The sequence below is a fragment of the Martes martes genome (genome assembly GCF_963455335.1).
Source record: "Martes martes genome assembly, chromosome: 13".
Lineage (NCBI taxonomy): Eukaryota > Metazoa > Chordata > Mammalia > Carnivora > Mustelidae > Martes > Martes martes.
Genome location: NC_137901.1, coordinates 2,518,169 through 2,539,801, shown reverse-complemented (window position 1 = coordinate 2,539,801; position 21,633 = coordinate 2,518,169). Strand labels below are relative to the sequence as shown.

Sequence of the window (21,633 nt, the reverse complement as noted above, 5' to 3'; positions counted from 1 at the left end):
AAGGAGGAGCACAGGGCTGTGCGCTCGGCAGCCAGCGGCCCGTCTGCAGGGGCCTCCCCAGCCCGAGGCAGCGGCCAGCCGCGCGCATAGGGCACCACACCGAACTGCTCAGGTGGGCAGCCGGGCGGCAGCACCAGGGACGGGCCCTGGCCGCTCTCACGACTGCTGTGTCGCCGCGTTCCGCCGCCAGGGACGTGCGCTCGTCTGTCTGTCTGGGACACAGATTTCTCTAGAGCCCTCCACCAGCGAGTCCTGCTGACGAGGGGACGAGGCACCGTGTGGTGACGCGCGAGGGCGTTTGGGGGGCCCCCAAGTCCAAGCTGCCTCCTGCCACCTGCGTGGGGACCTGCCGAGCTCGTGGCCCTGTGCCCTGCAGCGAGAATCGCCTGGCGCCAGCCCACAGGACGAGTTCAAAAGGCATCTTACTAAGGTTTTGAAGTTAGACTTCGACAAATAAAAGCAAAAGAGTTCCGGAAGAGTAAGTTACAGATTCACAGGGACTCATCAGCGGTTACGATGACAGGTCTGTCTCCTTGTCTTTATCTTGTAGGGATTTTATTCATTTCTTAGTCCTCTTATTTTCCAGCTCTGTCATTTTTTGAGAAAAATTTCATTTTTAGATATATTTGTAGCTACAGGAAAGCCTGTTTTTCCCATGCTTATTTGAAATGCTTTCTTAAGCCGTAATTCATTTCTTCCGCAAAAGACTGTAAGTGTGTTGTGTGGTAAGAATTGTACTCAATCTGCGGGTGTGACGCTGAGCAGGACAGACACGGTCCCTTTGCATTTTGAACCCTAGAAACTGACAGAGCAGAGACATTACTGAAGAACGTGTAAAGCATCGTGAAATGTGGCAGTAACGACAGATAGAGGACAGCAGGTCGTAGGTCACAGGGCACCGACCTGGTGGGGACGGCTTCTGTGAGAGTGGGAGCGTCTGTCCCGAGTGGCGGTGCCATGCCGACCAGAGGCCCGTGAGCTGAGGCGGGCTGGCATGTCCAAGGAGGGCACTGGCACGTGGAGGAGCTTCCTGTCCACCCCTCTCGTCTACTGATGTGTGCCCGGGCGCCTGCGTGGTTAAGGACTTTGTCAGAATCCTGTGTTGGCAGAGCCTGGCCTGGATTCCTGGCCTGTGATGTTTCCGTTGCATCTGTGGTCTCTGTGATTCGTGGCCAGCGTGGGTGGTGGTCGTGGGCTCCATCCAGCTGTCCCGGCCCACTTCCCTGGAGACCGTACCGGCCGGCCGTGCTGCAATCCCGCGTCTTCTGGAAGCTCAGCTTGACCTCTTTAAGGAGCCCTTGGCAAATGGATGGGAAGACAGTGGAGTTTCAAGTGTTTTAGCTTAAATGGAGTGGTTTTCTTCTGTTACTTTGGTGGTCCTGGCTGTTTGCTGGTGCAGCAGCTGACGTCGCTCAGAGCGGGAGGTGTTCTGATCAGGGTGCAGAGCGCACGCGCTCCGAGGGCTCTGCCGTCCTCTGGGCAGCTGGACGCGGGGTGTGGGACCTCGTGCGTCGCTGCCACATGTAGCGATGAAGTCTCCCGTCATAGTTGGGGATGGGGTCTCTCCACATAGCGGGAGCTCCAAGTAGCAGCCCTAAGGCCGCTGTGGACCACACGCTGACGTTTCTGTAAACACCACAAACATCCCCTTTTCTCCTGATCGAATTGTCTCTCCTTCAGACCCGCTGTCTCCGAGCCAGTGGAAGATACTTCTTTCCTTTAGCTTGATTTGCTGCTTTATTTAAAATGTTTTTCCAAGGAATTCAGTGAAATGAAAGTTGAGCTCATAATTTAAAATGTTTAATGATGTAATAAGGGCTGTTATAAATGGAGGGTTAATTTTCTATGATGCAGGTCCGTTGTATTCTGGCCCCTTGGCATCTCTGAGTAAACCTGGCTATGGGGACAGAGTCTTCATACGTTGAACTCTGGCTCCGTGATGGTGGGCAGGTGTTTTTAGAGGCGTGTGCATTCCACGGGTACTGGTTTCAATACCAGAGCTGACCCCGCGGGTGGAATGTTGGTCAAGAGATCGCAGCTTAGCAGGGCGATGTTTTCCTGAGCGTCAGAGTCCCTCCCAGGCCGGGCTACAAGCCACAGCACATGGGAAGTGAAATGGAAACGACTTAGCGATTAGACATATGTCTTTTTTTTTTTTTTTAAGATTTTTTATTTATTTATTTGACAGAGATCACAAGTAGGCAGAGAGGCAGGCAGAGAGAGAGGAGGAAGCAGGTTCCCTGCTGAGCAGAGAGCCTGATGTGGGACTCGATCCCAGGACCCTGGGATCATGACCTGAGCCGAAGGCAGAGGCTTTAACCCACTGAGCCACCCAGGCGCCCCAGACATGTGTCTTCTAAGAGAGACAGTCGAGCAGTAACTCTTGGTGCGGGAAAGTTAGATCAGAGCCAAGCGAAGGTGCCCGTGGCTGGTGTCATCTGGAGTTCTTTCCGGGCACGAGATGTGGTTGAGGCTTTCTGCTTCTGGGACAGCTCTGGCCCTCCACATCCACGACAGGATGGGACACACGTGGTTTTCCTAGGATGTGGTCACACTCGATGTGAGTGCACTTCTAGAGGCAGAAGGCATTACCAACAGAGGCTGGTTTAGTACAGCTTTTTAAGAGATTTATCTCAAGTGGGTATTATCTTTTTGCTCTTACTTTTGTCCACTATTAATACAGCTTTGATGAATAAGTTGAGTTATGCTCTCAGTGAAGCAAAGCCACAATTCCTTTTTTCCTTCCTTTGTAAGTTTATTTTAGCCTTTGTTTCTTCTAGATTTAAGTGTGATCAGTTACTTACTTCCCAGCAGCTCAGAAGTCTTAACATTTCCCATTTGGGGGTACGTTTTATAATTAAGGAGGACATTCTCCCCACTTTGTCCTTGGGGATGAATGGCCAGACGAGGTGTCTCCTGTCCCGCAGCCCCTCCACAGCAATCACACACGCCTTTCTTACCACGTTTTTATCTCAAGAAGAAACTGATCTCACATCCTTTAAACTACTTATGAAACTTTCCAAAATTATCACTAAGATTTCCTCAGAAGCTACGAAAACTTGTCCCGACAAAGATTTAAGACGGTGTTGGGTTTGATGACTGTGAGGCATTTACTGATCCTAGAGATGACTTTGTTTGAGGGAGAACCATGAACTGAAGGGAGACTTGGATTTCTGTGATGTGCCCTGGAGGCCTCGTGCTTTCACAGCGGCTGGATGAGGCCTGAAGGAGAGAGTCTGCGGTCTGTGCCCCTGTTCACACCAGTTTCCAGGCCGAGAGGATTTAGTTAGAATGAAAACTGGTTTGTGGAGCTTTGAATAAATCTTTTCTATATAATTAAGAGCTATATATTGAAGAAATGTAATTATAGCTTTGAGTTAGTTACTCCATTGCATGCTTAAGAAAAGTTTATTTTTTCCTGCTCATATCACCTGGTTTTGGACCATTTCGGGGATAAAAGTTCTGCTTGAACTGACCCCATCCTCTTGGTGGAAAATGTCTTGATTGCGGAACCGAGCTGAACACTCATTCACACAGCGTTGGTGTAGAGCTGCGAACCCCAGCACTGGCTGAGGCTCGTGTCCCCACGGACCTCTGTGTCGGGACTCACTTCCGCTCAACGACACGCAGGCTTCTGTCTTCTCTTCAGGTTTCCTGTGCCGCACAGTCCTGGACGCCCCCCCCCCCCCCCCCGCCTCCCCCCGCCGTACATTAACGATCATCAGGGTCCGGGGCTGCTGCTGGGAGCGGAGAGCAGGCATTCCTCTATTTCGGGGGCTCGGGTAAGGTGTGAAGTCTCAGCCGTGTGAGTCACCGCGAGCCCTGTTAGCGTTTGGTTTCGCTCTTTGTGGCTACACTGCCCGTGAGCCTTTCACCACGTGCTTCCCTCGACCGGGCGCTCGGACGGCCCAACCCCAGGCTTCACCCTAGTGATCATGAGTGAACCCCAGTTCACGTCGCCGGCCACCACCGTGTTCTCGGGGCCTGCTTTTCACTGTCCATCTGGTGGCGTCGCAGCCGCAGGCACGTGCCAGACTGCAGGGAGAGCCTGTGGCTAAGCCAGCGCTGGTAACCGCAGTGCTTAGAACACGCACCTCCACAAATCCACACTCCACAGCCCGGGTGTGTCCCCGAGGTCCGCGCCGCGCAGGTGCTCAGCGGCGGGGTCTGTTGAGCCGGGGTCCGGAGCCCTGAGGGCGACTGCAGGACAGAGGCTCAGCCTCCTGACGGTTGCACGGCTTTTGAAGGTTCCAGACCTGTGCAGCACAGTGTGGGACCCCCAGAGTGTGGGTCTGTGGAGGCCTCGTGTTTGGAGGATCCAGTTACGAGTAAGTCACCTGGCTCCCCGCGGGCCCCTGACCGCTCGGGACTGGCGCGACCCGCGGCCCAGCAGAGGAGTCCAGGCATCTCTTCCTGTTCTGTTTTTGAACCCGATTAGGACACAGTGTTTCCACCTTTTCTTAGTCACTGCCTCGGTGTCTGCGGCCCCTGGCCCAGGGGCTGGCGCGGTGGGAGCTGAAGGTCACATGTGGTAGATGAAGGCAGGGGCGGCTGGTGAGAAGTGTGCGCGTGCATGCGTGTGTACATGCATGTGCACGTGTGTCACACTGACAAGTGAAAACTCCAGAACTCGTTTTCCGTTGGCGCCCGCCGCAGGCCCTCAAGAGTCGCTCAGCCCATCTCATCGGCCAGCCGAGTGCATGAGTTTCTGTTCTGTACAAGAAAAGGCCTTCCTTTGCCCGAGTCTGTCCCGGATAGCTTCCTTTCTCTTATCATTGGCTACAAGGGGAGAATTAAAAAATCTTGTCTTTTCCAACGGAATGAAGACGTCGTGTGGGGCGAATTGTCATTTAAAGGGGTACATGCGGCATGTCTCAGCCCAAGCCGACGCACAGGAGGGTGAAGGGGGCTCCGCAGGTGTGGTCGCACCGGCAGCCGTGCTGCTGGTCGATGCTCAATGGGTCCCACACGGTCCTCTCTTCAGGCTCCTCTCTGGGCCAAGGCGGGGACAGTGTCCCGGAAATCCTTGGCAGTTTCCTTCTTCTGCCTTAGCAGCAGGGACTCGGACCGTAGGGTTGTATTTTTGCTCTTTTCTGTGTTTTCCTTGATGTTATACTTAAGCAGAGTATATTTACGCATAAAAATGTTTAGAAACCGGAGAAGTCTGGCCATAAAATTGCAGTGAGAGATTCTAGGACTGTCTCGGTGTCATTTCAGAAGCTTAGGTAATGTACCTGCTGCTTCTGACAGATGAGTTCCTCACTCCCGTGACGGTCAGACTTGGCCAGCTGCGCCGCTGACGTGCTCGCTCCTCTTTCGTAGAGCTGAACACTACCCCTGGGAGCCTGCCTTCGACAACACCCATGTCTCCATCGGCCATGTCTGCTCAGAACCTGGTCATGGCGTCGTCAGGAGTGGGAGGAGATGCCAGCGTCACGCTGACCCTGGCCGACACTCAGGGCCTGCTCTCCGGAGGGCTGGACACGGTCACGCTCAACATCGCTTCTCAGGTAGGGGCTGCCCTTCCCTTTGTGGGAGGCCAGGGCATCCTTTAATTTCTTCTTTCCTAACTGTAAATGCTGAACATCGTTTCCCAAATTGAAGTGTTTTTTTTTTTTTCCTGATTAAAATACAACGAATGTGTTAGATGCAGTAAGGAGAGAACAGGAAAACTCAGATAAAACAGAAGAGACTATTTTAAAATCCCACTACCCAGATGGAACTATGACTGACCTTTTAGTGTCTCTCTATCCTTGTGAACCTTTACATGCAGACACATGACACGCGTGTGAACGTTTCTCTGGGAGTGAGCTCGTGTGTGTCAGGCGCTGTGAACTTCCCTCTTACACTGTGACTGCCTTCCCTATCAGTGATATTTTAATTCTTTTTACTTTTTAAGATTTGTATCAATTTTTTTAGAGAGATAGAGCAAGCACACGAACGGGGTGGTGGGGGGATAAGCAGAGGGAGAAGGGCATGTGGGGCCATACCCATGACCCCAAGATCGTGACCTGAGCCGAAGTCAAGAGCCGGATGCGTCACCGCCTGAGTCCCCCGGTGCCCCCACCTCAGTGGTCAGCAGTGGCCGTGTTTTCTAGTGGTGGTGCCGCATTGAGTTTTATGAGTTTGTTGAGGGCCGTTTTGAGTGCTCGGGGTCTTGCTAAGTAGTGTAGGAATTCCCACACTCGCGGTGACTTACGGTCTCAGGCCACTGCCTGCGACGTGCGGGGTCGAAGGCTGTGCATGTTGGATACTGCACTGAGCTGAGACACCGGACGCCTTTCAGAGTCTAATTAGGAGAACCGTGATAGATTATAATGAAGATGGATTACAGGACCCTGCCTGCTCGTCCCCTTTCTACGCACCTCTCCCTCTGTGAGCACAGCGGGATGTGCCGGGGTCGGGGCGGGGTTTGCTCGTGTGCACTTGGGCTTGCCGCACCCGACGAGGACTGAAGGCTGTGCGGTCCTGGGTGGGAGAGCTTGACCCGTCACAGCCAGCCACACGGGACTGTTTGGACTCTGGGTTTGGTTCTGCCGCTTGTGAGAAAGGGATGTGTGCTCGCCCAGCCCATGCGGAGCCAGTCCCCGGCGGTTTGTACCACTGCTCAGCTGTCCTGTTCCATTGGTAGAAGCCCCCCAGGGCCCCTGGCGGGAGTCAGATCCTGTGGGAGCACGTGCCGGGCTGCGGGGTGCTGGAGGCCGGGGCCTGCTGCGGTATCCTCCCCTGCGTCTCTTCTGCCGCTGAAGGAAGGATCTCACTGAGTTCTTCCCAGTTTCACGTTTCCTTCCCCTCCTGCGTTACTCAACACCCGTTCGTCAGGTCATCATCACCCTTCTAGGTTATGAAAATTAGTATTACATTTTGAAGTGACAGTTGGAACCGGAGAAGCCATCCTGATGTCAGTGGTGTATTTTCCTTCTGGACGCAGGAGGCAGGGAGCCTGATTGGTGTTTGGTGGGTGCTATGTCCTTACGTCCCAGCTGGGACTCTCGTGGTGACGACTGTAGACAAAAGTTCATAGCCCAGCCCTGGGGCCACCTCACCGCTGACCAGCACTGGCAGGGTGCGGTCGTCTATGGGGTGTGGCTGCTGTCCTGTGGCCTGTGTCCATCCGTTCTCAGGCTCTGGTGGCTTCTCACTGGACGTTTGTAACTATAGTAAAGAAGTACTCATAACATAAAAATTCTTTAAGACACAAATTTTAGTGAAACTTAAAGCCTTTGAATAACTTTTGCAGGAGTGCGGGGTGGGGGGGGGGGTAAGGTTTGGTCAGAAAAAGCCAGAGAGGCATTTATTTCTATGATTATGGATTTGTTTTCTGTTTGTTAAATCGTATCACTTTGAGAGTTAACGACCGTTGCCGCTGCAGTGAGGGCTCAAGCGGGAGTTCTCAGTATTTGCCAGGTTCCATTTTTAAAGTCAGTGAACATTGGCTAGGGGTGTCTGTCCTCGGCACAGGGTAGCTGCTGGGCCCCGGTCCTGCCCCCGTGCTGGCTTGTGGACGCCCCCCAAGTAGGTGCAGGGATTGGGGCCAAGGAGAACGCTGCTGCCCCGAGGGGGTTCTCGGAGGGCGTCGGAACCAAGTGTTGCCCATGACAGGGTCAGCGCTGTGAGGAAGGCCCATGTGCAGGGTGAGCGCAGTGGCAGGCACGGCTTCTGGTCCCACTGGGGCTCCATCAGCCGGCCCCCTGGTAATTCTGCTTGCAGTTTCCAAAAGGGACGTGTGTATGTGCTGCTCTTGTGGTGAAAACCCTTCCGTGGTCCCTTGCTGCCTTCAGCACCAAGTCCACGTTTCTTCACGTGGCCAGAAAGAGTCTCTGCTGTCCGCTCACCGCGCCCCTCCTTCCTCCATGGTCACACCCAGCGCAGATAGCAGACCCCTCCCCCCGATCTGTGGGCCAGGGCCGTGGCAGGCCACGGCAGACCACACCATGCCTCGGCAGGGAGTCCTCCGCGTCTGTGGTCCTCTCTGTCTTCTGCCCCAGCGCGGACGTCCAGGCTGGCCGGGCTTGAGAGCCGTGGGAGGGGCGGCACTGAGGTTGGTCCAGTCAGACGGCAGCTCCCTCCTGTGTGCCTGTGGCTTACCTCACTTACCTGTAGTCTCTGGCTTACTTTTCCAAAATTACCAAGTCAAAAATTTAAACCCAAATTGATTCATTAGCATACATGGTATAACAGTAGTATTAAAATCACCAATAGGAATCCTGTAGTTTTATTGGAATCTTTTCTGTTAGCTGCCAGACTTTAATGGGGCTCACAATGATCTAATACTTTGAAAATTTGAAAAAACCAGGTCAAACCTGTCTTAGCTTTATGAATGCGATTTTCCTAAATACAGTGAATTATTACACAAATAAAACCCATCATCTTATTGTCGAAAGGTTGATGGACGTATATGGAAATGCTTGTAAATATGTAAATTATTAGAATTGTTTATGACCATAAAAATTTGAGCTCGAAATCAAAGGTGCTTGTGAGAAATTAACCATTCTATAAATAATTGTTCAGTACAGGTGAGAGTCAGTCACCAAGAGGCCCAAATACCGAAGGGTTTAATAATTAATCCCTTCACGTGGTTCACAACCCGTGCCCCTTGCATTCCACGAGGAGGTGACGTGAGAGCGGCCAGAGGGGGCCACGGGCAAAGGCAGCCGGTGAGCCCCCATGTCCGTGCGGAAACTCGCTCCACGCTTGGACAACCAGGGCTTCCCGAAAGCCCTTGAAGGGACCCAGGAGTGTGAGCCCATGGATTATAAATGTTAAAAAGACGTGAAAATAACATACATCGATTGTGTACCATTTTTCCTTTCTTCTTTTTTAAGATTTTATTTATTTATTGGAGAGAGAGCGAGAGTGCACTGAGCAGGGAGGAGAGGGAGAAGCAAGTTCCGTTTGAGCAGGGAGCCCGGCGTGGGGCTCGACCCCAGGACTTGGGGACCATGACCCGAGCCGCAGGCCGACGCTTCACTGATGGAGCCCCGCAGGCCCCCTGTTGTGTACCCTTTCTCTGTGTTTTTGTTTCCTTACAAAGTCCGCGGGAGAAAGTGGCGTAAGAGCACGGAGGGGTGTGGTCTCGGTGGTCACTCCCGTGGCCGTGTCAGTGGCTTACACCCAAGGGGCCTGGTCAGGTCTGTGACCGCACAGTGTTTGGGAGGAAAACATTTATGTGTGTCTGCAAGTAATCGTCATTTTAAACTTGCAAAGAGCCCAACTAGAGCGGAGTATTATGTGGGGTAAGTGATCATTCTGATGCACGGAAAACTAGTTTACTTAGAAATATAACCTGTTGAAGTAGAAGATAAAATTCCGTGATGGACGGGGACCTGCGTCGAGCAGTAGCTTTGTACTTGCTTTACTAGGGGAGTTATTGAAAGAAAAATTGGTGAGTCCTAAGGATTTCTTCTTCAACTAAGAACTTAACATGAGTTTTTCTTTCCAAATTTTGAACTGTTGGTGGTAGGTGTGGGGATCAGGCCATTAAATCTGACAGTTTTATAAGGAAATGCATGCATTCACTTAAAAATCTATTCAAGGGGACCCTGGGTGGCCCAGTCGGTGAAGCAGGTCATGATGCCACGTCCTGGCATTGAGCCCACATCAGGCTCCCTGCTCAGTGGGGAGCCTGCGTCTCCCTCTGCCTCGGCGGTTCTCCCTGCTTGTGCTCGGTCACACTCTACCAAATAAGTAAAATCTTTTTTTTTTTAAGTATTATTTATTTATTTATTTGACAGACAAAGATCACAAGTAGGCAGAGAGGCAGGCAGAGAGAGGAGGAAGCAGGCTCCCCGCTGAGCAGAGAGCCCGATGCGGGGCTTGATCCCAGGACTCTGGGATTGTGACCTGAGCCGAAGGCAGAGGCTTTAACCCACTGAGCCACTCAGGCGCCCCCAAATAAATAAGTAAAATCTTAAGATGAAAAAACAAAAACAACTATTCAAGAAAGCAAAGTGATTTTTCAGTTCTTGTTCTGAAAACAAAAGTAAGTAGGTGGTTCCTGCTTGAAGTGCATTCTGTTTTATATGAATTCTTGTAGGTTTGGTGGGTTTTCTGTTTGTTTTTTACTGTACGAGCAGTAACACCATTATCTGGGTGTCTGAGCACCCAGATAATGGACCTGGTACAAAGCATTTAAACCCTGTTTAGACACGGAAACGTGCCAAGAAGTCCGAATGTGACCTGAGCCGCATGGGAAGTTGGCAGGCGCGACAAAGCAGGGGGCTCTGCACGAGCAGTCGTGTGCTCTAGGGACTGGAGGGGCCCCAGGCTGGGCTGCCAAAGGCTTCCTGCTTCCTTCCTGTCAGCGCCGCGGGCGCGCTGGACCGTCTCGCTGAGCGCCGTGTTGCTGGAGTTCCGGCGCAGCTGTGCAGGGCATGGGAGTGATGGCTGCCGAGAGCACGTCCCTGGCCAGATGATAGAACAGGGAGATGCCGAATGAGGCTGCCTTCCAGGGACGGGGCAGGGAGGCAGGTTGGCTGTCACACCGACTCTCGCCCGTCAGGGTGGCAAGCCTGGGTGATGTTTGAGCGGCTTTTCCCAAACTTGGTTGCGCATCAGGATCTCCAGGCTCACGCTGCGAGGGTGAGTCAGCAGCTGCGGGTGGGCCTGGGGTCTGCTGGTGATGGCCCAGGGCCCTGCTCCCCTCCGCCACGTGCACTTGGGGGTGAGAAGTCCTGTAACTTCCACCTCCGTGTAAACCAGAATACAGCCGAGACATAGACACAGTGCCGGTGAGCCCACAAGCCGGTGAAGGAGGGTGTGGAGACGGCGTCATTTCAGCAGATTCAAGTCACCATTTCCTTGGGTGTGGCTAATTGTTGAGCATGTATTTTACTAGACACCTGAATTTTAAATCAGTTGTATGCATCGAGAGTACTTAATATTAGCAATTGAAACACCAGTAATAAGCTAGTAAATTACATCGTATTAGGAGTTTTTAAATTAAACTTTTTATTTTGAGTTACTTGTTCGTTCATAGTCCGTTTTCAGAAATGATACAGACAGATCTCACGTACCCCTTTACCCAGCTTCCCCAGGTCGCGGCGTCGTGCAGAACTGTAGGTAGGATATCACAACCAGGTATGGTCGTCGTTACAGTCAAGACCCAGAACCTTCCATCCCACGTGCTGCCCCTTCCCCTGGCATTGCTAGTCTAGTTCTCACTTCTGTAAGGTCGTCGTTTCCCTTCGATAGATCCGTGTAAGCGCAGCGCCTCAAAGGCCTTAGCTCTCCTTCTGAGAAGAGGTGAATTTATTGAGCCAACAGTGGTTCTTATGTGTATCAGAATTTCTGGCTAGCAGTAGTATTTGTCTTGATTTGTAGAATTAGGAAATGTGAATTTATTAATTTTGACTGACGCCATTTTCCAAATTTGGGTGTTCTGGTAAGAGCGTTGGCAGAGCCGGCGGCGGCCGAGGACCAGGAGTCCCAAGTGACAGGTTCTGGAACGCAGTGATACTCGGCTGACCTCCCACGTAAGGGGGATGGCGAGTGTGAAGCTTTAGTGGTACGGCTAGGAACTTGCCAAAATACGCCACGTTCGTGTAAAAGACTTAGATAAAGGGAGAGACCCAAAATGTCATTTCACTTTTCCTAAACGTGCGTGTGGAAACCAGAGAATCCAAATCAATTTAAGAAGCTCTTTTTCTCTAGAATCCACGATGCTCTCCTTGTGCACTTATCCCCTGCTCCATGCTCTACCCTTGGCTCCGGGTCCCCGTGTGCCGGAGGAGGGGCCTTTCCCAGGAGAAGTGGCCCTGACCATCCTTCGACGCCGTCTCAGTCCGTTTCTGACCGTCTGCACCCGCTCCAGCCTTTTCTGCCCCGCAGGAGCCGGGCTTGTCCGGGAGATGTGAGGACGCCCCCGACTGCGGCCGAGGGCCCTTCCTGACCCCGTGCCCCTCTGCGCGCTCGCGCTGGCCCTTGTATCCTTGTGTTCCACGTGCGTGTGCGAGAGTCACTGCTGATTTGGCAGGTGCACGAATTTGTGTGGCTTCCCAGTTGGAGCCTGGGGTCGGGCCAGACGCCCCTCCGTGCGTGCCCCGTCCCAGCCCCGCCCTCCATTCTTTCTGTCCCAGGGCCACAGTCAGACTGGAGTGGGACTAGGACTCAAAGGCAAAGTTGTCCCTTTGTAAACAAGTACGCGTTCTCCGTATTTGCCGCTTTGTGGAGACACGCCGCATATACCGTAGCGTTCGCCCGTGTGTTTCAAGTGTGGAATTTAATGGTCTTCGGCGTACTTACAGAGTTGAGCACCCCGACCACATCTAGTTTTGGAACATCTCATCACCGCAAAAAGAAACGTGGCACCGCTAGCAGCTAGCAGCCACTCCCCATGTCCCCGACGACCAGCAGTCCCCGCTGCGTCTGTAGACGCACCTGCTCTGAGCGCCTGACCTTGTAGAAGCCCAGTGTGGAGGGCCTGCCTGGGCCACGCACTCCCATGCTTCTTCCGGCTGAATCGTTTCCCACTGTACAGATGCGCCTCATTTGGGCCGTCTGCTCCCCGGCTGCTGGCTATTGGGCCGTGCTCCCTTTCTGCGGCCGCTGCGGGCATTTGTGCGTGAGCGCTCCGGGCCGCGCGCGTTTCATTTCTCTGGCGCACACGCGTGGGCGTGGGGTGCTGCGTCCTGTGCCGGTGCCGTGGTGCGCTTTTCTGGGGACGTGCCCCCGTGTAGTCCCCAGGAGCTGCACCATAAGGCATCGTGTATGTTCCCCCTGGGTTTGATAACGTCACGACTTCTCAACTAGTCTGTCCTTGCCAGGGCCAGCAGTTCCCAGCCTTACTCACGGACTCCTCGCTGTCAGGCCAAGGGGGAGCAGGGTCACCGCAGGTCATCCTCGTGAGCCACACCCCACAGCCCTCCGCCACTGCGTGTGAGGAAATCGCCTACCAGGTACGCCACACACCTGCGTTCCCACCCGGTCGCGGGTTGTCAGGGACGTGGATTGGGAGGGGCTGGTCCCACAGGGTTCAGGGCTGGGGGCCGCTCCTGGGGGGCCTTCTCAGGCCAAATGGGGGTGAAGAGTGGGGGCTGCGCCGCACAGGGCCTGGGGGACAGCCTGTGTTGAACGGTGGGGACGGACTCCTTTGTTCCTCGATGTGCGGTTGGCCGGAGCCGGGGTTTCGTGCTGCAGAATAAGGTGCAGAAACAGTCGTGGTGAGGCTGGTTTTACATGGGGAACTCTCCTGTGCGGCAGACCGCAGCGGCCACTCCGTTCCTTCCAGGGATTTTCTGGTAAAACCTCTGCTGACTCTTTGGGTCTGGTTGTGCTTTTTTCCTCTACACACACATGTGTGCATGTGGCCCATTTGTTATTTGACTAGTTTTTCCCTTAAAATGTATATTCTGAGGGTCTAAGACATTTAGGAAATGACAGTTCTGAATACAGGACAGTCTAATGATCGCTCTCTCCTTACTGCTTCTCCGAGTTAGAGGGAAAGCGCAGGAGGTGAATAGCCATGGGGTCTGGGCAGCGTCCTGTCCCGTGCAGCTTGAGCAGGTGTGTTTCAGGACAGTCACTGGTCTTTCAGTGCACGAGGACCCCTTTTGTATAAAGGCAGTAGAGCCGGTCAGCCCGGGCGTTTCCCCAACCTGGGCTCATCCGGCGGAGGGTGAGTTTGTGTCTGGGGGCTTGGTGCCCCGTGGCGGCTCAGTGACGCTGGAAAGGTCTACCGGCCTTGGGGTGCGCTGCTGGGCACGTGTCCGCTAGCGCAGCCCTTGGGGAGGCCCGTGGGTGCGCACGGGGGTCCTCGGGGTGCCGCTGGCTCTCAGCTGCCGCTGGGTCAGCACGCTCGGTGGCGTGTGGCTTGGAGCCCTCGTGTCTCCTCCACTCCGGGGCTGTTCAGACGTTCTTTGACTCAGAAGAAATAGGCTTTTTGCACTGACCTGAACACCCAGTCTGTTTCCATTGTTTCTTCACTTCACACACACAGATGCTCACGTTAGACACACACACACCTGACAGAGGTCACGGGACGATACTTCCTTTGTGGCGGGTGACAAGACCGCATCCGAGCGCCTCTGATCTCTTGTTTTACTCCTGTTTTCCTTCTGTTGTTTGTTTTATTATAGTGTAGACGGGTGACTTTAGCGCACCTTGCAGACATTTTTTGTTGTTAAGTCGTCTTCTTTAAATTTTATCCATTTCTGTGTATTAGATTTTATGAAAAAGTACTTGATAAACTAGATAAAAATGTTGACAAATCCCATCAATTTTTATTATAATTACTTAAAATTTTATTTCACTAAATTGTCATGGACAAGTTTTTACCTACAAAACTGAACTCTTATTTATAGAAGCTGAGCAACACTCGCCTGCTCTTTTTGGTTTCGGGGTGTTAGTGGCACCCCATTAAAATGATTTGGGAACCTGGCTGGTTCTGATTCCCAGTTTCGGGCAGCGCCGTACTGCAAGCAAGAGAGGACTCGCCTCCCGCTAAGCACTACTGGCACTGTAGGCTGCTGAGAGCTCTCGCCCGAGCAGGAGCATCTGGGGGCCGTGTCCTCTGTACTTGTGTCAGCCGTCACTACCGCCACCAGGAGCGTGTACAGAGTGCCTGCTGCATGCCGGCATCGCTCTGAGCGCTGTGTGCGGTTCCCCAGTTTGGTTTATCAGTGAGGACACGGCGGGGGGCGGCAGCCAGCACAGCCGGCCCTGGAAGGTCACACACAGGGCGCCGTTCTGTTCGCTCCGCACTGCTTGGAGGGCAAGAGTGGGCTGGTCTGATCCGTTTGCCACCCGTGACGGCGAGCTGAGGGCCGGGCGTCCGCTGTCGGCGTGTGTCGTCGTCTTGTCCGTCGTCTTGTCATCTGTGCATTTGCTCACTCCGGCTACCGAGTGAGTTCCGGGGTTTCTGACCCGCTGCAGGTAGCTGACGTGTCGGCCGGCCTGGTGCAGGGCGGGCAGCCGGAGAAGGAGGGCCGGGCGCACCAGTGCCTGGAGTGCGGCCGTAGCTTCGCCTCGGCCTCCGCTCTGCTGCACCACAGCCGGGAGACGCACGGCCGGGAGCGCATCCACGTGTGTCCCGTGTGCAGGAAGGCCTTCAAGCGTGCCACGCACCTCAAGGTATGTGCCTCCGTCCGCATGGGTTAGAGACGCTCGGTGCGGTCCGGGTCGGTGGACGTCATGACTCTTGTTCGCAGCAAGGAAAGAGTTAACAGATTTCCCCTTTTTGGAGGAAAAGGTCAGTGGGAATTTAGTGTTAGCAGATCTGCTGGTTACGTGTTCGTGTGCAGTTCCGAGTCCGGGTCTAATAGGACTTAAGATGACAAAGATGACACAGATACCATGTCTCACCGAGCAGAGCGGAAGGTAGTAAGTCTGCCAGCACCTACTGGCCAGGCTGGGGGAAGCAGGAACTCCCCTCTTCACGGGGGACCCGCACTTGACACATCTTTCGGCAGGCGAAGGGGGACCCTCGGTAGCTGGCTGTGTGTCCACCTTGAGAATGGGGTCCGCGTGCCAGGAGAAGGGCTGGGTGAACTCTGGGACACGCGCACAGTCGGGGAGAGGAGGAGGAACGGCTCTGGGACAAGATGTCCAGGGCCGCACTCAGGTGCCATGCTGTGGTGGGGGGCGCGTAGCCCGTCCGGCGACTGCTGGCCAGCGCTCCTTCTTACCAGAAGTGGCCGCATCTGACCACTGGTTAGCCCGCCAGGGATCCCAGCCTTCTGTTGCACAGTGAACCCAGATACCTGCCCTCCAGACCCACAGCTCGTCCGTGCGCCTTGTCTCTTCCTCTGCCGCGTTTTCTGGCAACTGTCCTCGACCTCCCTCACCCACCCCGTAGCCCCCGTCTAGTCATGAGAAGCGCTGCAGACAGTTCTCAGGCGAGGAACATCGTACCAAATAGCGGACCATGTTCCCACTCACCGTCAAGGTCATTGGCAACAAGGAAGGGCAGAGGCCCTGCGGAGCCGCGCAGCCGGTACCCTGGGCCATCCGGGGGGCCACCCCCCACCCCTACTGCATCAGGGGTGTCGGGGGCCTCGGGTTGTCCCTGCTGCTCCGATGGGTCCCCGCGGCCGTGGCGCAGGTCTGTCGAGAGCCGCTGTGATCTCAGGTTAACTCTCCGTGTGTGGTCTGCGGCAGGAGCACATGCAGACGCATCAGGCCGGCCCTTCGCTGAGCTCCCAGAAGCCGCGAGTGTTCAAGTGTGACACCTGTGAGAAGGCGTTCGCCAAGCCAAGCCAGCTGGAGCGGCACAGCCGCATCCACACAGGTAACCGCGGGCCGAGGGCTTCCCGGTCGGGGTTCCGGAGGCCGGTGGGAAAATGGGACTCGGCATAACGTGCGATTGGTGAAGCCAGGTCCGCGGTCTGTCGTCGCCCTCGTTTGTCGTCAGTTCTTCGTGCTGACTTCTTGAGAAGAACCCTGCGGTTTCCCTGGCGACCACGGGAAATAGAACCGCTAAGGGCTGCCGTGGCCTCTTTGGACCTGCCTGCGCCAGCCCCCCCCCCCCCCCCGGCCTCCTGCTGCTGCGGGGACGCCATTGTCGCTCCTCCTCTCACGGCTTCAGGTGTTCTTTGCTGACTTCCTGTCACCGCCTACACCTGCCCAGGTCTGTTGTCCCAGGGGGAAGACCAGCGGCACCGACACACGAGTTCCCATCTCTCGGCCTCTTGGCCCATTTCCCTGACAGCTCACTTGCGTCCTCCGCCTCTGCCGGCCCACGAGGCGCCTGTGGCCTGTGGCTCACGCGGAAACCCCACCATCCCAGGGCCCTGTCTGCTGTGGCCTGTCCTCTCGGGACGGACGGCAGGACCTGTGTCCTGCTCTGGTGGGCAGCCCCGCGTTTGCACAGAGCCAGACAGAAACCCTGGGTGTCTGGCAGACACACCCCTCTCGTTCCCCTCTGAGCTCCTACAGGTGGGATCCCGGTGTCCCGTGAGCCATCCCGCCCACTGCTGCACACCCTCTGACTGCGGCACCCGGCCATGGGAAGCCTCGGGGTCCCACACTCACCTTGCCATCTGGAGTCCCGACTCTGCTCCCTGAGCGTCCCCTCTGCTGGTCCCTCTGCCCAGCCCCTGTCTCCCTTGGCTGGGTCATCTCCAATTGGCCTGCAGGTGTCAGCTTGGACACCCCTCCCCGGAGGCCTCTGTGCCCCCCGTGTCCCTGGCGGGCCCACAGACCTCCTTGGATATCCGGCAGGTTCTCCCGTCAGCGTCCTTCCCCGATGTTCCCAGTGACGTCCCTGCTGGTCCGCACCGACCTGCATAGACCAGGTGTTCAGCAAAACAGAATTTTGAGTGAAAGACAATGCCGCTGCCCTTCTAACGTATCTACTCAAAAGGACGGTTTTAAGGGGTAGGGATTGCCGTTGCCCTGCTAGCACGAGCTGGGTGCTTCCGAAGGTTGGAGAGACCTGCCGAGGGTGTGTTGCCGTGGGGCCTGCTTCTGGGGCCGGGTACTCCCACACCCCCCAGCGCGCCCGCCGCCTTCACGCCCGCCACGGCCCTGGGCAGCCTCGGGTCCCTGCAGCTCCCTCCTGCCTCTGGCCACAGAACCCTCTGCTTTGAGGGCGCGGGCCTGGCCCCCGCCACAGTACTCGCCCTGTGACTCAGCCCAGGTCACCTGACTCGAGGCGTAGCCACCTCTGTGACCTCCTCATCCTTCGGGCATGTGCCCCCCTCCCATGCCCAGTCCTGGGGATTAGGGCCCGAAAGCTTCGGGCTGCTTTAGGTCTCTGGCTGGCATGGGGAGCAGGGTGGGAAGCCCTTCTGTGTCTTGGCCACTGGGGGAGAGGGACAGACTTGGAGCGACGGAGGGTGACACCTGGGGACCGGAGCAACCATGTGGGCCTTCATGCCAACACGGGGTCCAGGGAGGCCATGCAGGGAAAGGGGACAGATGCCTGGCCACAAGGTAGCCATGCCGATGGGACAGAACCTTCTAGGCCTAGGGGAAGGGCTTGTGGCCCTGGGGGCAGGCATTGGATGAGTGTGTGGGCGGAGTCAGGGACAGCGAGGGGGTGGGACTGCGGGCCGGGGAGTGCGCGGCAGGTGCAGAGCGGGATGGCACAGGATTCGGGCTTCTTCCCGGAGTCGATGTGCCCATGTCCCTTCCACCTTTCCGTTTCTGTATTAACGTCGAAGCAATTAGAATGACATTTTTAAAATGCTGGATCAGTTATACGTTCCGTGAAGTGGATGTGACAGTCTCCTGTACTTCGTGTGCTGTGCCTTGCCGCCCCCACTGTTCAGAACACTTTGTTTAAACCATTTGTGTCTGCTTCTACGTCTGGATGCTTCTAGGAGTCGGAGGAGCTTTTGACTGACGTGTTGTCCCATGCCTCACCGCGGGGCAGAGTTGCTAGAAGCCGTGCGCTCGTCCGAGGGGCGGGAGGTCTGGGGACCCCAGGTCCGCGCTCAGAGCGTCCCGCCCCGTACGGTGCCCGCGGGAGATGCCGACGGCCCGTGTTTCCCCAGGAGAGCGGCCGTTCCGCTGCAGCCTGTGCGAGAAGGCCTTCAACCAGAAGAGCGCGTTGCAGGTGCACATGAAGAAGCACACGGGCGAGAGGCCCTACAAGTGCGACTACTGCGTCATGGGCTTCACGCAGAAGAGCAACATGAAGCTGCACATGAAACGGGCGCACAGCTACACGGGTGAGGCGGCGGCCGGGCCTCCCAGCGTGGGACGCCCCACGGGGCTCCGAGCCTGGAGGGTGGGCGGCAGTCAGGGTGCACGCGGCAGGGGGTGCCTGGGTGCTTTGCTGGGGGGTCGGCATGTGCACAGTGGGGGTCCGAGTGCATGTGGCAGGTGGGGTGGGGTCCGCGTGTGCACAGCGGGGGATCAGGGTGCACGCGGTGGGGGATCTGGGCACGCTTGGCGGGCATGCAGTCCGGGTGCAGTTAGCGGAGGTTCTGGGTGCGGACGGTGGGGGGTTCGGGTGCACGCGGCGGGGGGATGGGGTCCTGGTGCGCTTGGCGGGGTGTCCGGGTGCGCGCGGGCCCTCAGCGGGCATGCGGGGCGAGTGTGTCCACTGGGTGCCCACTCCGATGCCAGTGCCACCCGAGGGGGCGGACCAGGCCGCAAGGCCCTGGAGCATCTCCCTGCCATTCCTCTGGGTCCCACCCAGACGGGCTGCGGTGCGGGGCTGGGGCGCGCTGGCTGCGGTGTGGTGGGGCCCGGGCCGGTTCGGTGTCTGGAGTTGGCGTGGTATTCAGGGCAGTGGGATCCACGAGTGAGACAGGGCGGCCGGGGAGGGCTCGGACGCTGCGTGCCCCGCGGACCTCTGCTCTCACGTCTACGTCCCAGTGCGTCTTGCTTTTCTTCCTGTTTGGAGTTCGTGCCTGTTGTACCGCTGTCATTCATGACTGACCGCTTGGCACTGACCCCGTGGTACGTAGCCGTGACCGTGCGAGCTGCCTAGCAAGGGCTGTTTCTGCACGTTCAGGAACAGGAGTCGCCCCTGACGTGGTTCATCCGCAGCTCGAGTTCTTCCTCCTGTGGGGTGGATCGCAAATCAGTTTAGAAATCTCTCGTCTCGGTTTAAGTTGTCTTTATTCCATCGTGAGTCCCTGCACGCTGCCGTGTGTCTGAGACTCTGCCTGCTGTCTGTCCGTCTGTGCCGCAGGAAACCTGCAGGAGCCCATCGTCCCGCAGGAGCACGGTGCCGAGGAGCTGGGCCGGACCCTCCATCTGGAGGAGGTGGTCCAGGAGTCCGCGAGCGAGTGGCAGGCCCTGGCCAACGTGTTCTGACCCGGCCCACCCCTGCCACCGAGGCCGTTTCTGAAGTTAAATGTTGCGGAGAACGGAGCACTTGGAATTTCTTCTTGGAAGCTTCAGGTGTTAAGAAATGTTACCATGCTAGTTTTTTAGCTATAAAATTATCTCAAGAATCATTGTCTTCAGAGACTGATAGGAACAACTGAGAGTGGTGTCAGCACGTTATTGTCGTTTGTCTACAAATCACTGAACTCAGGTACGACCCTAGGCAGTTCTACCTTCCCGTCGCGGCCAGTGCCTCCAGTTACAAAGAGTGAACTGGGTCTCACTGTCCCGTGCCGTGGCCTCTTTGTGTTAGCGAAGACGAACGTTAACATGGAACACGTAAGATAGATTTTCCTTCGTGCTTTCTGTTGTAAGAAGCGTAGCTTATGAAACAAATGTAAAATCGGTGCATGAGGTTCAGAGAAACGTTAGAACACGCAGGGAAGTGTTTTCCATTTTCTTTCTCTGTGCATTTTGAAATTAGAAACGGACTCTTTTTAGTCTACCGTAAGTTACTAGAATACTGGAGAGATGGCTGGTCCGTTCTCTCTGTGTGACAAATCTCGGACTGTCAGCTACAAGGATGCAGCGTCGGGGCACAGATGGTGGAGGGGGCACAAACGAGGATGAACGTGTCCTCGCGGGATGGGGCGGGGCCGCACGTGCTGCCCGAGTCCACCTTCAGGGCCGCGGGTTAGGTGACCACAGAAAGCACAAGCCATATGTCGCATGCAGGCGAGGGCAGAACCGTGTCCTCGGAGTAGAGTGAGCCTGGTCCCGTCCCCCGCGGCGCGAGGCGGTGTGTCGGTGGGTTAGAGCTGCTGTGCTCCTCTCCTCACGCGTGGGCAGGTGTGTCGTCTAATTCAGGGAACTCTCACTGTCATCAATGGTGCCACACTGAACACGTCCCAAACCAAATCCCACCCCGAGCCGGGGCAGAGTGCGCGTTGCTCCCCCAGCATTCCAAAGACGGAAAGCTCTTTACTTCATGTGAATTTCTCCTTCAGATTTATTTATATGTTCTATATATAAATACACATGTACATAGACAGATGTATGGGCCTCTGTGTGGCTGGACAGTATATTTTGTAAATAGTAGCGCTCGTCCCGACGGCAGAGAGAGCGTATCAGAGTTCCGACTCCCCACGAGCACGTCAGGCCAGTGCTGTGCTCATCAGAGTCATAAATGGGTACCTTGTTCACTGTAACATGAAGGTGGGCTTGTTTTGCTTTTGTTTTTCTCTTGAAAAATGATTGCCTTTATTTTGTCTCATGGCCTCCCTGGTTTCAGAAGAGAGCAGTTTTATTATAAATATTGTATGGACTTTGTATATTAAGAGAGGAGCTCATTTCGGATTCCTGAAGAAAGAGACATTTTCACTGTTATTTTTCAAAGGGCATCTTTTGATTTTTCGTTGTTGTTCACTTTTTGGCATATGTACATAAGTCATATTGATGATGATATAAAAACTTTTGTTATGTGAAAATATTTAAGTCAGAAAACTGTTAAATAATATTACTTTTTTTTTCAAACTGCTTTGTGTATTGTATATTTTTTTAAGGAAAAAAAAAAGCCTTATTTGACTTATTCTTGTGATACTGGACTTACTATATATCCCGAGGTTTTCCTTGATGTCAGTGTGTAGCTGGCTGTAGTCTGTATATTCCAAATAATTGTAATTGTGCCAGAGTTTTAAAGATTCTGCTTTTAATGCACTTTTCTTTTATAATTTTGTATTAAAATATTTTAGAAATGTTGATTAATTTTGGTGAACAGATATCTCCAAAGTTGAAATTATTGGAATTTAAAACATTTTGTTCTTGCTAGGTTATTTATTTTGGTTGTAGCATTAAATGTCATCTCTCAGGACAAGTCTCTAAAAGGGGTGTATTTAATTCCTAATTGTACAGAAA

At 54.8% G+C, this 21,633-nt stretch overlaps 1 protein-coding gene across 1 annotated transcript in view; it reads left to right on the top strand.

Annotated features, from left to right (window-relative positions):
* ZNF236 (zinc finger protein 236) overlaps positions 1-21,249 on the top strand; it is a 104,861-nt gene extending 83,612 nt beyond the window's left edge. The window contains exons 26-31 of the mRNA XM_080821676.1: positions 5,323-5,510; positions 12,765-12,896; positions 14,872-15,069; positions 16,096-16,225; positions 18,435-18,611; positions 19,583-21,249. Of these exons, the coding sequence (XP_080677802.1) occupies positions 5,323-5,510; positions 12,765-12,896; positions 14,872-15,069; positions 16,096-16,225; positions 18,435-18,611; positions 19,583-19,707 (950 nt within the window). The 3' untranslated portion in view covers positions 19,708-21,249. The remainder of the gene's footprint in view (positions 1-5,322; positions 5,511-12,764; positions 12,897-14,871; positions 15,070-16,095; positions 16,226-18,434; positions 18,612-19,582) is intronic.
* The last annotated feature ends 384 nt before the right edge of the window (positions 21,250-21,633 follow it).